At 50.2% G+C, this 21,743-nt stretch overlaps 1 protein-coding gene across 6 annotated transcripts in view; it reads right to left on the bottom strand.

The window, feature by feature from the left end:
• The window catches only part of klc3 (kinesin light chain 3), a 113,368-nt gene that overhangs the window by 26,800 nt on the left and 64,825 nt on the right, over nt 1–21,743 (bottom strand). For 4 of the 6 annotated variants that reach the window (XM_072549414.1, XM_072549416.1, XM_072549417.1 and 1 more), the window contains 3 exons: nt 19,984–20,118; nt 12,509–12,639; nt 10,840–10,906 (listed from right to left, as the gene is read on the bottom strand). In XM_072549414.1, the coding sequence (XP_072405515.1) occupies nt 10,840–10,906; nt 12,509–12,639; nt 19,984–20,118 (333 nt within the window). The other 2 variants (XM_072549419.1, XM_072549418.1) reach the window with 2 other exon arrangements.

The raw sequence follows: 21,743 nt of genomic DNA, 5'->3' as shown, positions 1-21,743 counted from the left end.
ACTCACTCAGTACTGCACTGTGGACCCAGACCCTCACAACACTCACTCAGTACTGCACTGTGGACCCAGACCCTCACAACACACACTCAGTACTGCACTGTGGACCCAGCCCCTTACAGCACACACTCAGTACTGCACTGTGGACCCAGCCCCTCTCAGCACTCACTCAGTACTGCACTGTGTATCCAGACCGACAGCACTCACTCAGTACTGCACTGTGGACCCAGACCCTCACAACACTCACTCAGTACTGCACTGTGGACCCAGACCCTCACAACACTCACTCAGTACTACACTGTGGACCCAGACCCACACAGCACACACTCAGTACTGCACTGTGGACCCAGCCCCTCTCAGCACTCACTCAGTACTGCACTGTGGACCCAGACCGACAGCACTCACTCAGTACTGCACTGTGGACCCAGCCCCTTACAACACTCACTCAGTACTGCACTGTGGACCCAGACCGACAGCACACACTCAGTACTGCACTGTGGACCCAGCCCCTCTCAGCACACACTCAGTAATGCACTGTGGACCCAGCCCCTTACAGCACACAGTCAGTACTGCACTGTGGACCCAGCCCCTTACAGCACACACTCAGTACTGCACTGTGGACCCAGACCGACAGCACACACTCAGTACTGCACTGTGGACCCAGACCGACAGCACACACTCAGTACTGCACTGTGGACCCAGACCGACAGCACACACTCAGTACTGCACTGTGGACCCAGACCGACAGCACACACTCAGTACTGCACTGTGGACCCAGCCCCTCTCAGCACACACTCAGTACTGCACTGTGGACCCAGACCGACAGCACTCACTCAGTACTGCACTGTGGACCCAGACCCTCACAACACTCACTCAGAACTGCACTGTGGACCCAGACCGACAGCACACACTCAGTACTGCACTGTGGACCCAGACCGACAGCACTCACTCAGTACTGCACTGTGGACCCAGACTGACAACACTCACTCAGTACTGCACTGTGGACCCAGACCGACAACACTCACTCAGTACTGCACTGTGGACCCAGCCCCTCTCAGCACACACTCAGTACTGCACTGTGGACCCAGACTGACAACACTCACTCAGTACTGCACTGTGGACCCAGACCGACAGCACACACGCAGTACTGCACTGTGGACCCAGACCCTTACAGCACACACTCAGTACTGCACTGTGGACCCAGACCGACAGCACACACTCAGTACTGCACTGTGGACCCAGCCCCTGACAGCACACACTCAGTACTGCACTGTGGACCCAGACTGACAACACTCACTCAGTACTGCACTGTGGACCCAGACCGACAGCACACACTCAGTACTGCACTGTGGACCCAGCCCCTCTCAGCACACACTCAGTACTGCACTGTGGACCCAGCCCCTTACAGCACACACTCAGTACAGCACTGTGGACCCAGACTGACAACACTCACTCAGTACTGCACTGTGGACCCAGACCGACAGCACTCACTCAGTCCTGCACTGTGGACCCAGACCGACAGCACTCACTCAGTCCTGCACTGTGGACCCAGACCCTCACAACACTCACTCAGTACTGCACTGTGGACCCAGACCCTCACAACACACACTCAGTACTGCACTGTGGACCCAGACTGACAACACTCACTCAGTACTGCACTGTGGACCCAGCCCCTCTCAGCACACACTCAGTACTGCACTGTGGACCCAGACTGACAACACTCACTCAGTACTGCACTGTGGACCCAGACCGACAGCACACACTCAGTACTGCACTGTGGACCCAGACCCTTACAGCACACACTCAGTACAGCACTGTGGACCCAGACTGACAACACTCACTCAGTACTGCACTGTGGACCCAGACCGACAGCACACACTCAGTACTGCACTGTGGACCCAGACCGACAGCACACACTCAGTACTGCACTGTGGACCCAGACCGACAGCACACACTCAGTACTGCACTGTGGACCCAGCCCCTTCCAGCACACACTCAGTACTGCACTGTGGACCCCGACCGACAGCACACACTCAGTACTGCACTGTGGACCCAGACCGACAGCACGCACTCAGTACTGCACTGTGGACCCAGCCCCTTACAGCACACACTCCGTACTGCACAGTGGACCCAGACCGACAGCACACACTCAGTACTGCACTGTGGACCCAGCCCCTCACAACACACACTCAGTACTGCACTGTGGACCCAGCCCCTTACAGCACACACTCAGTACTGCACTGTGGACCCAGACCGACAGCACACACTCAGTACTGCACTGTGGACCCAGACCCTCACAACACACACTCAGTACTGCACTGTGGACCCAGCCCCTTACAACACTCACTCAGTACTGCACTATGGACCCAGCCCCTAACAGCACACACTCAGTACTGCACTGTGGACCCAGACCGACAGCACACACTCAGTACTGCACTGTGGACCCAGCCCCTTACAGCACTCACTCAGTACTGCACTGTGGACCCAGACCCTCACAACACTCACTCAGTACTGCACTGTGGACCCAGACCCTCTCAGCACACACTCAGTACTGCACTGTGGACCCAGACCCTCACAACACTCACTCAGTACTGCACTGTGGACCCAGACGCTCACAACACACACTCAGTACTGCACTGTGGACCCAGACCGACAGCACACACTCAGTACTGCACTGTGGACCCAGCCCCTCTCAGCACTCACTCAGTACTGCACTGTGGACCCAGCCCCTTACAGCACACACTCAGTACTGCACTGTGGACCCAGACCGACAGCACACACTCAGTACTGCACTGTGGACCCAGACCGACAGCACACACTCAGTACTGCACTGTGGACCCAGACCGACAGCACACACTCAGGACTGCACTGTGGACCCAGACCGACAGATCACACTCAGTACTGCACTGTGGACCCAGACCGACAGCACACACTCAGTACTTCACTGTGGACCCAGCCCCTCACAACACACACTCAGTACTGCACTGTGGACCCAGCCCCTTACAGCACACACTCAGTACTGCACTGTGGACCTAGACCGACAGAACACACTCAGTACTGCACTGTGGACCCAGACCGACAGCACACACTCAGTACTGCAGTGTGGACCCAGACCCTCACAACACACACTCAGTACGGCACTGTGGACCCAGACCGACAGCACACACTCAGTACTGCACTGTGGACCCAGACCCTCACAGCACACACTCAGTACTGCACTGTGGACCCAGACCGACAGCACACACTCAGTACTGCACTGTGGACCCAGCACCTTACAACACTCACTCAGTACTGCACTGTGGACCCAGCCCCTTACAGCACTCACTCAGTACTGCACTGTGGACCCAGCCCCTTACAGCACACACTCAGTACTGCACTGTGGACCCAGACCGACAGCACACACTCAGTACTGCACTGTGGACCCAGCCCCTTACAGCACTCACTCAGTACTGCACTGTGGACACAGCCCCTCACAACACTCACTCAGTACTGCACTGTGGACCCAGACCCTCACAACACTCACTCAGTACTGCACTGTGGACCCAGACCCTCACAACACTCACTCAGTACTGCACTATGGACCCAGCCCCTTACAGCACACACTCAGTACTGCACTATGGACCCAGCCCCTTACAACACTCACTAAGTACTGCACTGTGGACCCAGACCCTCACAACACTCATTCAGTACTGCACTGTGGACCCAGACCCTCACAACACACACTCAGTACTGCACTGTGGACCCAGACCGACAGCACACACTCAGTACTGCACTGTGGACCCAGACCGACAGCACACACTCAGTACTGCACTGTGGACCCAGACCGACAGCACACACTCAGTACTGCACTGTGGACCCAGACCCTTACAGCACACACTCAGTACTGCACTGTGGACCCAGACCGACAGCACACACTCAGTACTGCACTGTGGACCCAGCCCCTGACAGCACACACTCAGTACTGCACTGTGGACCCAGCCCCTTACAGCACTCACTCAGTACTGCACTGTGGACCCAGCCCCTTACAGCACACACTCAGTACTGCACTGTGGACCCAGACCGACAGCACACACTCAGTACTGCACTGTGGACCCAGCCCCTTACAGCACTCACTCAGTACTGCACTGTGGACCCAGCCCCTTACAACACTCACTAAGTACTGCACTGTGGACCCAGACCCTCACAACACTCATTCAGTACTGCACTGTGGACCCAGACCCTCACAACACACACTCAGTACTGCACTGTGGACCCAGACCGACAGCACACACTCAGTACTGCACTGTGGACCCAGACTGACAACACTCACTCAGTACTGCACTGTGGACCCAGACCGACAGCACACACTCAGTACAGCACTGTGGACCCAGACCCTTACAGCACACACTCAGTACTGCACTGTGGACCCAGACCGACAGCACACACTCAGTACTGCACTGTGGACCCAGCCCCTGACAGCACACACTCAGTACTGCACTGTGGACCCAGCCCCTTACAGCACTCACTCAGTACTGCACTGTGGACCCAGCCCCTTACAGCACACACTCAGTACTGCACTGTGGACCCAGACCGACAACACTCACTCAGTACTGCACTATGGACCCAGCCCCTTACAGCACACACTCAGTACTGCACTATGGACCCAGCCCCTTACAACACTCACTAAGTACTGCACTGTGGACCCAGACCCTCACAACACTCATTCAGTACTGCACTGTGGACCCAGACCCTCACAACACACACTCAGTACTGCACTGTGGACCCAGACCGACAGCACACACTCAGTACTGCACTGTGGACCCAGACTGACAACACTCACTCAGTACTGCACTGTGGACCCAGACCGACAGCACACACTCAGTACAGCACTGTGGACCCAGACCCTCACAACACTCACTCAGTACTGCACTGTGGACCCAGACCGACAGCACACACTCAGTACTGCACTGTGGACCCAGCACCTTACAACACTCACTCAGTACTGCACTGTGGACCCAGCCCCTTACAGCACTCACTCAGTACTGCACTGTGGACCCAGCCCCTTACAGCACACACTCAGTACTGCACTGTGGACCCAGACCGACAGCACACACTCAGTACTGCACTGTGGACCCAGCCCCTTACAGCACTCACTCAGTACTGCACTGTGGACACAGCCCCTCACAACACTCACTCAGTACTGCACTGTGGACCTAGACCCTCACAACACTCACTCAGTACTGCACTGTGGACCCAGACCCTCACAACACTCACTCAGTACTGCACTATGGACCCAGCCCCTTACAGCACACACTCAGTACTGCACTATGGACCCAGCCCCTTACAACACTCACTAAGTACTGCACTGTGGACCCAGACCCTCACAACACTCATTCAGTACTGCACTGTGGACCCAGACCGACAGCACACACTCAGTACTGCACTGTGGACCCAGCCCCTGACAGCACACACTCAGTACTGCACTGTGGACCCAGACTGACAACACTCACTCAGTACTGCACTGTGGACCCAGACCGACAGCACACACTCAGTACTGCACTGTGGACCCAGCCCCTTACAGCACACACTCAGTACTGCACTGTGGACCCAGACCCTCACAGCAAACACTCAGTACTGCACTGTGGACCCAGACCGACAGCACACACTCAGTACTGCACTGTGGACCCAGCACCTTACAACACTCACTCAGTACTGCACTGTGGACCCAGCCCCTTACAGCACTCACTCAGTACTGCACTGTGGACCCAGCCCCTTACAGCACACACTCAGTACTGCACTGTGGACCCAGACCGACAGCACACACTCAGTACTGCACTGTGGACCCAGCCCCTTACAGCACTCACTCAGTACTGCACTGTGGACACAGCCCCTCACAACACTCACTCAGTACTGCACTGTGGACCCAGACCCTCACAACACTCACTCAGTACTGCACTGTGGACCCAGACCCTCACAACACTCACTCAGTACTGCACTATGGACCCAGCCCCTTACAGCACACACTCAGTACTGCACTATGGACCCAGCCCCTTACAACACTCACTAAGTACTGCACTGTGGACCCAGCCCCTCTCAGCACACACTCAGTACTGCACTGTGGACCCAGACCGACAGCACACACTCAGTACTGCACTGTGGACCCAGACCGACAGCACACACTCAGTACTGCACTGTGGACCCAGACCCTCACAACACTCACTCAGTACTGCACTGTGGACCCAGACGCTCACAACACACACTCAGTACTGCACTGTGGACCCAGACCGACAGCACACACTCAGTACTGCACTGTGGACCCAGCCCCTCTCAGCACTCACTCAGTACTGCACTGTGGACCCAGCCCCTTACAGCACACACTCAGTACTGCACTGTGGACCCAGACTGACAACACTCACTCAGTACTGCACTGTGGACCCAGCCCCTTACAGCACACACTCAGTACTGCACTGTGGACCCAGACTGACAACACTCACTCAGTACTGCACTGTGGACCCAGACCGACAGCACACACTCAGTACTGCACTGTGGACCCAGCCCCTCTCAGCACACACTCAGTACTGCACTGTGGACCCAGACCGACAGCACTCACTCAGTACTGCACTGTGGACCCAGACCCATACAGCACACACTCAGGACTGCACTGTGGACCCAGCCCCTCTCAGCACTCACTCAGTACTACACTGTGGACCCAGACCCACACAGCACACACTCAGTACTGCACTGTGGACCCAGCCCCTCTCAGCACTCACTCAGTACTGCACTGTGGACCCAGACCGACAGCACACACTCAGTAATGCACTGTGGACCCAGCCCCTCTCAGCACTCACTCAGTACTGCACTGTGGACCCAGACCGACAGCACACACTCAGTACTGCACTGTGGACCCAGCCCCTTACAGCACACAGTCAGTACTGCACTGTGGACCCAGACCGACAGCACACACTCAGTACTGCACTGTGGACCCAGCCCCTTCCAGCACACACTCAGTACTGCACTGTGGACCCAGACCGACAGCACACACTCAGTACTGCACTGTGGACCCAGACCGACAGCACACACTCAGTACTGCACTGTGGACCCAGCCCCTCTCAGCACTCACTCAGTACTGCACTGTGGACCCAGACCGACAGCACACACTCAGTACTGCACTGTGGACCCAGACCGACAGCACGCACTCAGTACTGCACTGTGGGCCCAGCCCCTTACAGCACACACTCCGTACTGCACTGTGGACCCAGACCGACAGCACACACTCAGTACTGCACTGTGGACCCAGCCCCTTACAACACTCACTCAGTACTGCACTATGGACCCAGCCCCTTACAGCACACACTCAGTACTGCACTGTGGACCCAGACCGACAGCACACACTCAGTAATGCACTGTGGACCCAGCCCCTTACAGCACTCACTCAGTACTGCACTGTGGACCCAGACCCTCACAACACTCACTCAGTACTGCACTGTGGACCCAGACCCTCTCAGCACACACTCAGTACTGCACTGTGGACCCAGACCGACAGCACACACTCAGTACTGCACTGTGGACCCAGACCGACAGCACACACTCAGTACTGCACTGTGGACCCAGCCCCTCTCAGCACTCACTCAGTACTGCACTGTGGACCCAGACCGACAGCACACACTCAGTACTGCACTGTGGACCCAGACCGACAGCACACACTCAGTACTGCACTGTGGACCCAGACCGACAGCACACACTCAGTACTTCACTGTGGACCCAGCCCCTTACAGCACACACTCAGTACTGCACTGTGGACCCAGACCGACAGAACACGCTCAGTACTGCACTGTGGACCCAGCCCCTCTCAGCACTCACTCAGTACTGCACTGTGGACCCAGACCGACAGCACACACTCAGTACTGCACTGTGGACCCAGACCGACAGATCACACTCAGTACTGCACTGTGGACCCAGACCGACAACACACACTCAGTACTTCACTGTGGACCCAGCCCCTTACAGCACACACTCAGTACTGCACTGTGGACCCAGACCGACAGAAAACGCTCAATACTGCACTGTGGACCCAGACCGACAGCACACACTCAGTACTGCACTGTGGACCCAGACCGACAGCACACACTCAGTACTGCACTGTGGACCCAGACCCTCACAGCACACACTCAGTACTGCACTGTGGACCCAGACCGACAGCACACACTCAGTACTGCACTGTGGACCCAGCACCTTACAACACTCACTCAGTACTGCACTGTGGACCCAGCCCCTTACAGCACTCACTCAGTACTGCACTGTGGACCCAGCCCCTTACAGCACACACTCAGTACTGCACTGTGGACCCAGACCGACAGCACACACTCAGTACTGCACTGTGGACCCAGCCCCTTACAGCACTCACTCAGTACTGCACTGTGGACACAGCCCCTCACAACACTCACTCAGTACTGCACTGTGGACCCAGACCCTCACAACACTCACTCAGTACTGCACTGTGGACCCAGACCCTCACAACACACACTCAGTACTGCACTGTGGACCCAGACCGACAGCACACACTCAGTACTGCACTGTGGACCGAGACCGACAGCACACACTCAGTACTGCACTGTGGACCCAGCCCCTCTCAGCACACACTCAGTAATGCACTGTGGACCCAGCCCCTCTCAGCACACACTCAGTACTGCACTGTGGACCCAGACCGACAGCACACACTCAGTACTGCACTGTGGACCCAGACCGACAGCACACACTCAGTACTGCACTGTGGACCCAGACCCTCACAACACTCACTCAGACCTGCACTGTGGACCCAGACGCTCACAACACACACTCAGTACTGCACTGTGGACCCAGACCGACAGCACACACTCAGTACTGCACTGTGGACCCAGCCCCTTACAGCACACACTCAGTACTGCACTGTGGACCCAGACCGACAGCACACACTCAGTACTGCACTGTGGACCCAGCCCCTCTCAGCACTCACTCAGTACTGCACTGTGGACCCAGCCCCTTACAGCACACACTTAGTACTGCACTGTGGACCCAGACCGACAGCACACACTCAGTCCTGCACTGTGGACCCAGCCCCTCTCAGCACACACTCAGTAATGCACTGTGGACCCAGCCCCTCTCAGCACACACTCAGTACTGCACTGTGGACCCAGACCGACAGCACACACTCAGTACTGCACTGTGGACCCAGACCGACAGCACACACTCAGTACTGCACTGTGGACCCAGACCCTCACAACACTCACTCAGACCTGCACTGTGGACCCAGACGCTCACAACACACACTCAGTACTGCACTGTGGACCCAGACCGACAGCACACACTCAGTACTGCACTGTGGACCCAGCCCCTTACAGCACACACTCAGTACTGCACTGTGGACCCAGACTGACAACACTCACTCAGTCCTGCACTGTGGACCCAGACCGACAGCACTCACTCAGTACTGCACTGTGGACCCAGACCCACACAGCACACACTCAGTACTGCACTGTGGACCCAGCCCCTCTCAGCACTCACTCAGTACTGCACTGTGTATCCAGACCGACAGCACTCACTCAGTACTGCACTGTGGACCCAGACCCTCACAACACTCACTCAGTACTGCACTGTGGACCCAGACCCTCACAACACACACTCAGTACTGCACTGTGGACCCAGCCCCTTACAGCACACACTCAGTACTGCACTGTGGACCCAGCCCCTCTCAGCACTCACTCAGTACTGCACTGTGTATCCAGACCGACAGCACTCACTCAGTACTGCACTGTGGACCCAGACCCTCACAACACTCACTCAGTACTGCACTGTGGACCCAGACCCTCACAACACACACTCAGTACTACACTGTGGACCCAGACCCACACAGCACACACTCAGTACTGCACTGTGGACCCAGCCCCTCTCAGCACACACTCAGTACTGCACTGTGGACCCAGACCGACAGCACTCACTCAGTACTGCACTGTGGACCCAGACCCTCACAACACTCACTCAGTACTGCACTGTGGACCCAGACCGACAGCACACACTCAGTACTGCACTGTGGACCCAGACCGAAAGCACACACTCAGTACTGCACTGTGGACCCAGACCGACAGCACTCACTCAGTACTGCACTGTGGACCCAGACTGACAGCACTCACTCAGTACTGCACTGTGGACCCAGCCCCTCACAACACTCACTCAGTACTGCACTGTGGACCCAGCCCCTCTCAGCACTCACTCAGTACTGCACTGTGGACCCAGCCCCTCTCAGCACACACTCAGTACTGCACTATGGACCCAGACCGACAGCACTCACTCAGTACTGCACTGTGGACCCACACCGACAACACACACTCAGTACTGCACTGTGGACCCAGCCCCTCTCAGCACACACTCAGTACTGCACTGTGGACCCAGACCGACAGCACACACTCAGTACTGCACTGTGGACCCAGACCCAGACCCACACAACACTCACTCAGTACTGCACTGTGGACCCAGACTGACAACACTCACTCAGTACTGCACTGTGGACCCAGACCCAGACCCACACAGCACTCACTCAGTACTGCACTGTGGACCCAGACCCAGACCCTCACAACACTCACTCAGTACTGCACTGTGGACCCAGCCCCTCACAACACTCACTCAGTACTGTATTGCTGTGTGAACAGTGAGCAGCCGCTCTCAGGACCGGTGCTTTCAGACATAGAAGCAGCAGCTATCTTCTCAGCCTGGGTAGAGGGCTGCGAGGGCTGACAGACCTTATTATCAATAACTTTAAGAGTTGGATGACCATCAACAGGAATATCAATTGCCGGTACAAAGACATGGTCTTGTCGTGAAAAAGTCTACCTGGTATGTGTCTCCAGCCATTCTGCTGCTCACGTTCAGAACATTCAGCGAATTTGCTCGTTTCATTCTGCAAGGGAAACAAACAGGACTTTAATATTAATCTTGCTGTCCTGTTCCCAGCCTCACCAGCCAGTCCCTGACAAGCTCCCAGGCTATTAACTCACTGACAGCCTCCAGCACCTGCAACCCACCTACATCAAAATGCCAAGTGATGGATAACTCTAAATAGGATACGGAGTAAAAGTAGGAACTGAGGTTGTACTGAACACGCACACTTGGAAGGTGCCGGCAAACACTCCCCGGGAAGAATAAGAACAGGGACAGCACAGGGTTAGATACGGAGTAAAGCTGCCTCTATGCTTTTAAACTGAAAGTAAAAGCTCCTTGACACAGTCACCATCAAAGACTCCCACGACAGGGTCAGCGTGGCGTGAGATTAAGAATAAAACTCCCTCTATACTATCCCCAACAAATAGCCCCAAAACAGGGACAGTATGGGGTCAGATACAGAGTAGAGCTCCATCTACTCTTAATCTGAAAATAAAATCCCTTGACACTGACCCCACCAAACACTCCAGGATATGGGGTCAGTTACAGACGAAAGGTTCCTCCACACTGTCCCTCATCAAACACTCCCAGGACCAGATGGGCCAATGGGCAGAGGAGTGGCAAATGGAGTTTAATTCAGATAAATGAGAGGTGCTGCATTTTGGGAAAGCAAATCTTAACAGGACTTCTACACTTAATGATAAGGTCCTAGGGAGTATTGCTGAACAGAGACCTTGGAGTGCAGGTTCATAGCTCTTTGAAAGTGGAGTCGCAGGTAGATAGGGTAGTGAAGGCAGCGTCGTATGCTTTCCTTCAATGGTCAGAGTATTGAGTACAGGATTTGGGAGGTCATGTTGCAACTGTACAGGACATTGGTTAGGTCACTGTTGGAATATTGCTTGCAAAAGATGTTGTGAAACTTCAAAGGATTTACAAGGATGTTGCCAGGGTTGGAGGATCTGAGCTACAGGGAGAGGCTGAACAGGCTGGGACTGTTTTCCCTGGAGCATTGGAGGCTGAGGGGTGACCTTATTGAGTTTTACAAAATCATGAGGGACATGGATAGGGTAAATTGACCAAGTCTTTTCCCTGGGGTCGGAGTGTCCAGAACTAGAGAGCATAGGTTTAAGGTGAGAGGGGAAAGATATAAAAGAGACCTAAGGGGCAACCTTTTCACAAAGAGGGTGGTATGGGTATGGAATGAGCTGCCAGAGGAAGTGGTAGAGGCTGGTACAATTACAACATTTAGGAGGCACTTGGATGGGTATATGAATAGGAAGGGTTTGGAGGGATATGGGCTGGGATATCTGGTAGGCACGGACAGGTTGGACCGAAGGGTCTGTTTCCATGCTGTATATCTTTATGACTATGACTCTATGAGTGCAACAGCACAGGGTTAGATGCAGAGTACAACTCCTTCTACACTGTCCCCCATCAAACACTCCCAGGACTGCAACAGCACAGGATTAGATACAGAAAATAGTTCCCTCTGTACTGTTCTTATCAAACACTCCCAGGACAGCCTAACATGAGACTTGTGGGAGTGGTGGAGTTTACAGAGACCTAGAGGAAGCGGAATGGGGGTTTCCAACCTGTAAATCAGGGGGATGACTGAGCGTACCCTGGGTTTCTCAACCTGGTGTCCTGTGCCGTGACCCCTTTCAGTTTTTGGACAAGCTTCTCGCTGCTTCTTCGAATAGATTCACGGAGTTTGGTGAAAGATCCGCTGCGCTTCAGATTCCCGAGCGTGTCCTGCAGCAGAATATTTTCCAAGGGGAAAAGAAAGCTGCATCACTTCATTACATCACGCCAACCTTCAGCATTAACAGGTCAAACATTAAAACAAAACATTTGGAAGAAAATAAATTCACAAACATCCCCTCAAGAACAATAATTTTGGCATAAGTATGTTTGTAAAATCAGTTTTCACTTCAGAGAAGATGGTACAGACTTAGCTGCGTTATGCAATTAATCAGCAAATAGTTAAGACCACTAAATCTTAGGAGACTTTCTTGTTAACTTCCCAGGAGAACAGTTTATACGGGGTTAATTAGCTGTTGCTCATTACACCCTTAAGAAAAAACACCTTTCATTAACAGGTCTATTTACAGTCACCTTCAACTGAGGCATGTTCTCAGAGTGCACACGCCCAGGTTAATTCAGCTTTATCCCTACTCAGTCACTTGGCAGACACTCAATACATTACAGGCAGTAAAAACAAGCAATATATGTACAGTATATAACACACCCTCTCCCGCCCACCCCTTTAATCTTAACACAACAAAGGCCATCAGTCACAGAAGTGGGAGGGAAGGAACAGAGGTAGATGTTATACAGTCTTCATATGGTGGTTAGTGTTAGTATCAGGAAGGTCTCTGCATCGAAGAGACTGAAAAAGAGAAAAGAAAGGGAGTTAATGTGGCTGGAGAAAGAGTGGATCGTAACAGAGTTTTTAAAAATAATGTTTGTTCAGTCATTTCTTGTGCTCAACAAACACAACTGAGTCTGGTGCAGTAGGCGTTACAAACGGATATACCGACTGACACAATTTTATGAATATTGACTCCACACCACACCCTCTCCCCATCACACACCAGCTTCACCAACTGACGGGCAAGAGGAGATCCCACTGCTAGTTTTCCTGCCCAGCAGCCAACAAGCTTGTAAATTCGATCAGATACGATGTTTGAACATTCAAGAAGCAGTCGGCCATTCAGCCTCTTGAGTGTGCTTGGTCACACAATAACTTGGCCAATGTGACTTTAATCGCAGAACACATTTCTGCCTAGCACTATTAACCTTTCAATCCCTTGTTTAACAAGAACCTAGCTACTGCTGCCTTAAAAAGATAGTCAAGGACTCCGCTTCCACCACCTTTTAAAGGAAGAGTGTTCCATGTACTCAACCTTCTGTGAGAAACAAATTCATCTCATCTCTTAATGTGAGTAACTCTTAATTGTTAAACTGTATACTGTACACTGTACCTGTCCTGGGATGTTTGACAGGTGCAAGTGTAGAGAGAGCTTTACTCTGTATCTAACCCTGTGCTATAGCTGTCTTGGGATGTCTGACAGATACAGTATAGAATCTAGTCCAGATTAACCAACAAGAGGAAACATGCTCCCCGCATCAATCCTGTCAAGCCCTCTCAGGATCTTCTGTTTCAATCAAGCCTCCTCTTCATCTTCTACACTCTAGTGGATACAGGCCTACAATGTCTAACCTTTCCTCATTCTGGCTTTTAGGCTGGAAAAACTTAGCTGAACTGCGTTTGCATCCTTCTTTAAAACTGTGGTGGCCGAAGATCTGAGTGCAGTCCTCTCAATGTGGCCTTATCAGTGCCTTTGCATAAGTGAAGCATAACCTCCCTACTTTTGTGTTCAATACCTCTCACAATAAGTTAATTATTAGCCTTTCTAATTACTTGCTGTACGTGTATACTAAGCTTCTGCACTAACCTTCTGTAATTCATGCACTACTATACCCAGATCCCTCTGTATCAGAGCTCTGAAATCTCTTACAATTTGCATAGTATGCTTTATTGTCAAAAATGGATAATTTCACAATTTCCCACATTATACTACATAAGATGGATCTTTGTCCACTCAAACAGTTACCTATGAGCCTCTGCTGTACCCTATGTCCTTTTCACAACTTACTTTCCTAACTATCCTTGTATCAATCAGCAGATTTAGCAACCACACCAATCATCTCTTCATCCAAAATCATTTACATGAATAATAAATAGTTCAATCCTAGCACCAATCCCACTCGTTACATCTTGCCAACCTGAGAAAAGATCCATTTATGCCTTCTCTCAATGTCCTGTTAGCCAGCCAATCTTCAATCTATGACAAATATTATTCCAGTACCATGAGCTTTTATTTTTGTCATTAAGTTTTGCCTCGGCTTTCTATCAAATGCCTTCTGGGGATCCAAGCTCAGTATGCCCACTGGTTGTCCTTTCATCCACAGTATGTGTTACTTCCTCAAAGAACTCCAGAAGGCTGGATCCCAAAACAAAGATGACTATACCTGCAGCCTCATTAGGGTTTCAGCTGCCCTGTTCACCTCAAGACCAGTACTGGGATCAGAGTAAACCTTCACCCACACGGTTTCCAACAACTCCCAGGGCAGATTCAGCAAGTAATCAATACAGAGTAAAGCTCCCCCTGCACTGTACCTGTCATACATCCCGGGGCATGGACAGCGCAGGGTTAGATACGGAGTAAAGCTCCCCCTGCACTGTACCCGTCATACATCCTGGGGCATGTACAGCGCAGGGTTAGATATGGAGTAAAGGTCCTTTTTGTCCAAATCATGTACCTCAGTGTGGCATTTTTGACTCTATTTTCTGCACTGTTAGATTGACAGTTTGGGGCTGAGATAGGAGTGCTTTTGTATTTATGACCAATGCCCACCCAGAACTGCCTAAACACATCTAAATGGGGGAATTGATAAATCTTGTGTTTTGGTGAGGGCAGTAACTGGTTGTGGATCAGCTGCCAGTTTACAATCCCAGGCAAGTTTTCGATCTGCTGCCTGGGCTGCTCATCAACACCTGACCATTTTCCAGGTGCTGGAAGCAAGCTTCCTCTGGGATCTTTACACAGCAAGAATGCAGAAGCAATTTTTTATCATTAATGCAAAAATTATACCAAATGTCCTAGAATCTAGAAGGAGATGCTTAACGCACTGCAGCTATTTACAATAAATTATTTTACACAATGTGTAGTAGTAATATTTTTTATTAAGTCTTTCCTCCAATTGGATACACAATGTGAGCAGTGTGTATCATCTACTAGATACCTTGCAACAACTCACGATGATTCCATTGACACTACCTTCCAAACCCATGACACTGCTACCAGGAAGCTCCCCTTGTCACTACATTGCCACTCCTTTATCATCACCAGATCACAGCCACCATCTTCAAGGGCAATTAGGGATGGGAAATAAATAATAGCCTGGTCATTAACACCCATATTCTGTGAATGAAGAAAACTTAAAGTTGTCATTTTTTTGATAGCGCCCCATCCTTCTGAATACAAAAGCATTGTCTGTGGCTATCTGGCTATTTCTCAATGCCATCTTCAAGGGTTGACTTTCTAATTTTCTAAATTCAGTCTTTCCTTTCTTCCTATCCAAAACAGACATCCCAAAGCACTTTGCAGCCAATGGAGTTTTTTTTAAAAACTGTAGCCATTATTGTGTTGTGGGAAATGTGGCAGTCAGTTTACACACAGAAAGCTCCCACAACCACCTGAGATAAAGACCAAAACATTTATTGACGAAGGGATTAACATTAGCCCAAATCTTTTTCACGCAGAGGGTGGTGCGTGTATGGAATGAGCTGCCAGAGGAAGTGGTGGAGGCTGATACATTTATAACATTTAAAAGGCATCTGGATGGGTATATGAATAAGGAAGGGTTTGGAGGGATATGGGCCAAGTCCTAGCAAATGGGTCTAGATTAGGTTGGGACATGGACAAGTTGGACTGAAGGATCTGTTTCTGTGCTGTACATCTCTATGGCTCTAAGTCTCCAGGGAAAACTTTCCTTCAAAACTGAGTCACATCAACTTTCTACCTGTTTGGGAACAGGCAAGCCCTCGATTTAACATCTTATCTAAAAACAACACCTCTGACAGGGCATCACTCCCTCACTACAGTGCTAAGAGTGTCAGGCTTTGTGCTTAAGTTTCTAAAGTGGGACTTGAACTCGCAAACATCTGACTCAGAGGCAAGAGTGCTGACACCTGAGCCACAGCTGGTATTAAAATCAACAATCTCCAGTACCATCCAACGCCAATCTACGCTTTTATTATGGGTTCCTCAGATTACACCCCCAGTTATTGGGGCACAATGATTGAGTCTCCTTCCTGCACTTTAACAAAGTGTTAAAACTCTGTCTTCCCCACACTCTCACTGTCGTTGGCCTAAGTTTAGAGCTTCTTTATCTATTCCCATATACTTCTAGTGAAAATTAAGACTCCAGTTTCCCCACCCACCACCCCACTGAACCCCCAACCCCTCCATGGCTGACACTCTGAACAAAATGAGTTTGGTTCCCTCAAATGTGCTCAGTGCTTTTCCCCTCAACAACTCTTAAATCCTGTTTAAAGGCTAAGCCGACATAGGAATTAATTCCTACGCCTATACCTGCACAAACTCTTCCAGGATGCCGAGCACACCAGCGGTGAGAAATTGGAGAAAAGGAGTATGAGGAGGGATTTGACAAAGGGTGTATACAATTATGAAATATCTAGATAAGGTTGACAAAGCAAAACTGTAAGGCAAAAGTGAGGACTGCAGATGCTGGAGATTAGAGTCGAGAGTGTGATGCTGGAAAAGCACAGCAGGTCAGGCAGCATCCGAGGAGCACGAAAATAGATGTTTTGGGCAAAAGCCCTTCAACAGGAAGGGCTCATTCCTGATGTAGGGTTTTTGCCCAAGACGTCAATTTTCGTGCTCCTTGGATACTGCCTGACCTGCTGTACTTTTCCAGCACTATACTCTTGAAAGCAAAACGGTTGCTATTCCCTGCTGGTGGAAGAAAGAGAGGACACAGATTGAAGGTGAGAGATATTTATGCAGCGAGTGGTAATGACTGGAATGTCTGCCTATGAGGAAGGTGGAAATGGTGATGAAGAACGATTTCAAAAGGAGACTGGATGGAAAGTTAAGGGAAATACGCTTGCAGGGCTACAGGGTAAGAGCAGATGAGTGAAACGGACAGACCCACCTCCCCCCCACTCCTCCTGGCCAAAAAACTACTTTTTACGTGTATTCAAGGAATGTGGGCTTTGCTGGCTAGGTCAGTACTGATATCTGTTCCTAATCATGCTGGAGAAGGTGGTGGGTGAGCTGTAGTCTGTCTGGTATAAGCACACCCAGAGTGCTGGGACAGTTCCATCTACCTGTCTTCTATCTTCGGCTGTTTGCAACAAGCAAGGTACTCCCTGCACCCGGTCAGACCGTTTGCAAAACAGTGCCCAGCATTAGACATGGTTCCATTACCAAACGCCATTTGCTAAATAATCCCGAGGGTGTACAAATAGGTTTAGGATTGTTAGTTGGGTTTGCAGTGTGGTGGACTTGCAACATTTTTAACACACAGGGCTCTGTTATTTGCAGACTGAAAGAATATTTACATACATTGCATCAATTTCAACTTAAAATTTGGTGACAGCTCTGGTTGATTCGTCAGGGTACACCTTGATCAATCAACGTCGACCTGCCTTGTTTTAGGATGCAAATAAAACTCTGGTGGTTAACTGTCATCTATCATTGGCGGGTGCATTCGCCATGGCAATGCCTCAATCAGAATCCACTTGCCAACCAATCAGCACTTTACTTCCATACTGTTTTTTTCCCTTTTACTCTGAAATTTCTTGTGAATTGCCCTGAGTGGAAGCCAAAATTTATTGATAAAACATGACTTATCAGCAATACTCTAGTTCTATACTACCAAATTACTATCTTCCTTTCATTCTGATGAAAAGTTATCATCCTAAAGTACAAACTTTGTTTCTCTCTCCATCGATGCTGCCTGACCTGCTGAATAGTCACAGAGTCATAGAGATGTACAGCACGGAAACAGACCCTTCGGTCCAACTCGCCCATACCAACCAGATATCCCAACCCAATCTCGTCCTACCTGCCAGCGCCCGGCCCATATCCCTCCAAACCCTTCCTATTCATATACACATCCAAATGCCTATTAATTATTGCAATTGTACCAGCCTCCACCACTTCCTCTGGCAGCTCATTCCATACACATACCACCCTCTGTGTGAAAAAGTTGCCCCTTAGGTCTCGTTTATATCTTTCCCCTCTCATCTTAAACCTATGCCCCCTAGTTCTGGACTCACATTCCAGGGGAGAGACTTTATCTATCTCTCCTATCCATGCCCCTCATGATTTTATAAACCTCTATAAGGTCACCCCTTAACCTCTCATGCTCCAGGGAAAACAGCCCCAGCCTGTTCAGCCTCTCCCTGTAGCTCAAATCCTCCAACCCTGGCAACATCCTTGTAAATCTTTTCTGAACCCTTCCAAGTTTCACAACATCTTTCCGATAGGCAGGAGACCAGAATTGCACTCAATATTCCAAACGTGGCCTAACCAACGTCCTGTACAGTAGCAACATGACCTCCCAACTCCTGTACCCAATAATCTGACCAATAAAGGAAAGCAGACCAAACACCACCTTCACTATCCTATCTACCTGCGACTCCACTTTCAAGGAGCTATGAACCTGCACTCCAAGGTCTCTTTGTTCAGCAACACTCCCTAGGACCTTACCATTAAGTGTACAAGCCCTGCTAAGATTTGCTTTCCCAAAATGCAGCACCTCGCATCTTCTAGCAATGTTTGTTTTGATTTCAAACTTCCACCATCTTTAATTTTTTATGCTCCGATCCCAGGTTCTCTCTTTTTCCTTTCTTCCAGTGGCTTTCACTTCTGGCTTTTTACTTACTAATCCTCACATTTATCCTGCATTCCCTTCCATACTTCTCAAACTTGGTGGTTTCCTGTATACTGGGCCTCAAGTCCCTCCCTTGGGATTTTGTGATTAAGGCTATGGCAGTGGGAGATGAATGATAATGATAACAAGAGTCAAGTTAACTTCTCCACTTTACATCCCAAACTTAGCACATTGTAGGTAGTCCCCAGATGGTGAATGAGTTCTATCTTTTGAGTCCATTTGCAAGTCAATTTGCATACAAGTCAAAACACAATGCAAGGCGATATAAAATAGCCATTCGTAACTACCAGGAAACTTTCACTTGTTGGATCTTTAAAATTACACCCCTGTGTGAGATAGTGTTCTTAAGTACAAATGTTTACAAGTTGTGACTCCCTGTACTCTGCACTGTATCTTGAAGGATACACTCAACTGGAACAAGCCTGACACTGACCAGGTATCACATCAACACAGGAGATAATTTATTTCTGTGACAACACCACCCCATCCCCAACCTGGGTGCACCCCATAAACCCTTGTGCCAACATGGTAAAAGTCAGGTCTTAAGTCTTTGATTATTCCAGTACTAGAAGGGTGCTTTATGTTGAAGTTTTAAATCATACTTACCCCATTCCATTCCAGCCCCATACTCACTTCCTCGCAGCCATCTGGCCCATTTGCAAACATCACAGTGGTGGCATCCAGGTAGTCACAGGGGAAGGGCTGCCTCCAGGGACCAGTGTTAGGTGTGTTGTCTGGTACCTATACAGGAACACAGATTGGTAAGTGGGCATTGCTGACACCAGGGACAGGTGCCATGCTTCCATGTCACTTCAAATAACTGGACACATTTGTATTCACGTGGCCCTTTGATAGATATACCTGGGGGGTGTATATCTGTATTTCTAGCACGTGGGCAATGACGACAAGGCCAGCATTTGCTGCCCATCCCTAACTGCCCTTGAACTGAGTGGCTTCCTTGGCTATTTCAAAGGGCAGTTAAGCATCAATTACATCGCTGTGGCTTGGAGTCTCAGACAGCAAGGCAGATTTTCTTCCTTAAAGATGGGTTTTTAATGACAATCAACAGTCATTATTGTTCAGAGTAACTTCCAATTTCAGATTTGCTCTTAATTGAACTTAAAATCCACCAGGATTTGAACCTATTTCCTTGGAACAGTAGCCTTGGCCTTTGGATTAATAGTCAGGGTGGAAATTACAATGCCACAGTTTGCCCTCTATGCCCACAGTTAGGGAAGGAGTAAACAAATAAAATCCAATAAGGAAGCAAAAAGGAAGTATGTGACAGCAAGCAGTGAAAGAATGAACCTGCATTTCGTTCGTGCCTTTCACAGACTTGGCATGGCCCAAAGGCAACGAAGTACAGGCACAGTGAAGGCTGGTGATGATATGCCACTATTGTGATTAGTGGGCCGAGATACAGGCTGACCAGTAACTGAGCAACTATATTCAGTAGGAGAGGACGACATCCTGTGTTTGTGACCCTTGTGCTGTGCAGCTCTTGACACAGTTACAGCACTATTTGTAGCGGTATGCAAGGCTTGTTCAGTCTCCATTTAATTCAAGGTAAATAATTCCTTCTCAGTGTCTGATTAGTCTGTTGTCTTAACATAATTAATTTCTGCGGTACATTTAAGTGTCATCCAGTCACACATACTTGGGTAATTAATAAGTGTGTCTCTTTAGTATCTAGATTCGATACATTTACCCAACATGGACTACAGAAGATAATTGCACCAACTCTACAGTTTTCTCTTAAATGCAGGTGTCATCTGGTACTGGAGTACAACGAGACAATACTCTTCTACCTCCCTCAAATTCAAGTCTCAATAGTAAGTTGGCTATTCAACAAAGAAGGGCTTCACTGCTTAGCCCAAAGTCTACCTGTCCATCTTGCATCTAGGGAGGAGGAATTGTCACTGGACATGGTTTAGGAACAGGTATCGTGACTTTTTTTCACAATCCTGGTACAGGAAGGCTAAAACAAACATGGTTGCCCAAGCTGGATTACTCGGGCTCAATATTTCCTTCTGGTGTCCACTGTTCAGTTCGACACTTGATAGCTCTGCATGGTTTCTCTGCAGGAAGGGCGAACTCACTAGATGGCATAGGTTTAAGGGGAGGAGGAGGTGGCTTGGAGGGGACCCGAGGAAATCTTTTTTACCCAGATGGTGGCAGAAATATGGAGTGTGCTGTCTGAGGTGGTGGTGTGGGCAGGTACTCTCGCAACATTTAAGCAGCATCTGGATGAGCACTTAAAAGCCAAGGCATAGCAGGCTATGGACCAAGTGCAGTTAAGTGGAATTAATGTAGTCTGGGGTTTGTTGATTGATATAGACATGGTGGGCTGAAGGGACTGTTTCTAT

Source organism: Chiloscyllium punctatum, chromosome 29 (assembly GCF_047496795.1).
Source record: "Chiloscyllium punctatum isolate Juve2018m chromosome 29, sChiPun1.3, whole genome shotgun sequence".
In the NCBI taxonomy this organism is placed as follows: Eukaryota; Metazoa; Chordata; class Chondrichthyes; order Orectolobiformes; family Hemiscylliidae; genus Chiloscyllium; species Chiloscyllium punctatum.
The sequence above is the reverse complement of the archived record's forward strand: the minus strand, read 5'-3'. Positions and strand labels throughout refer to the sequence as shown.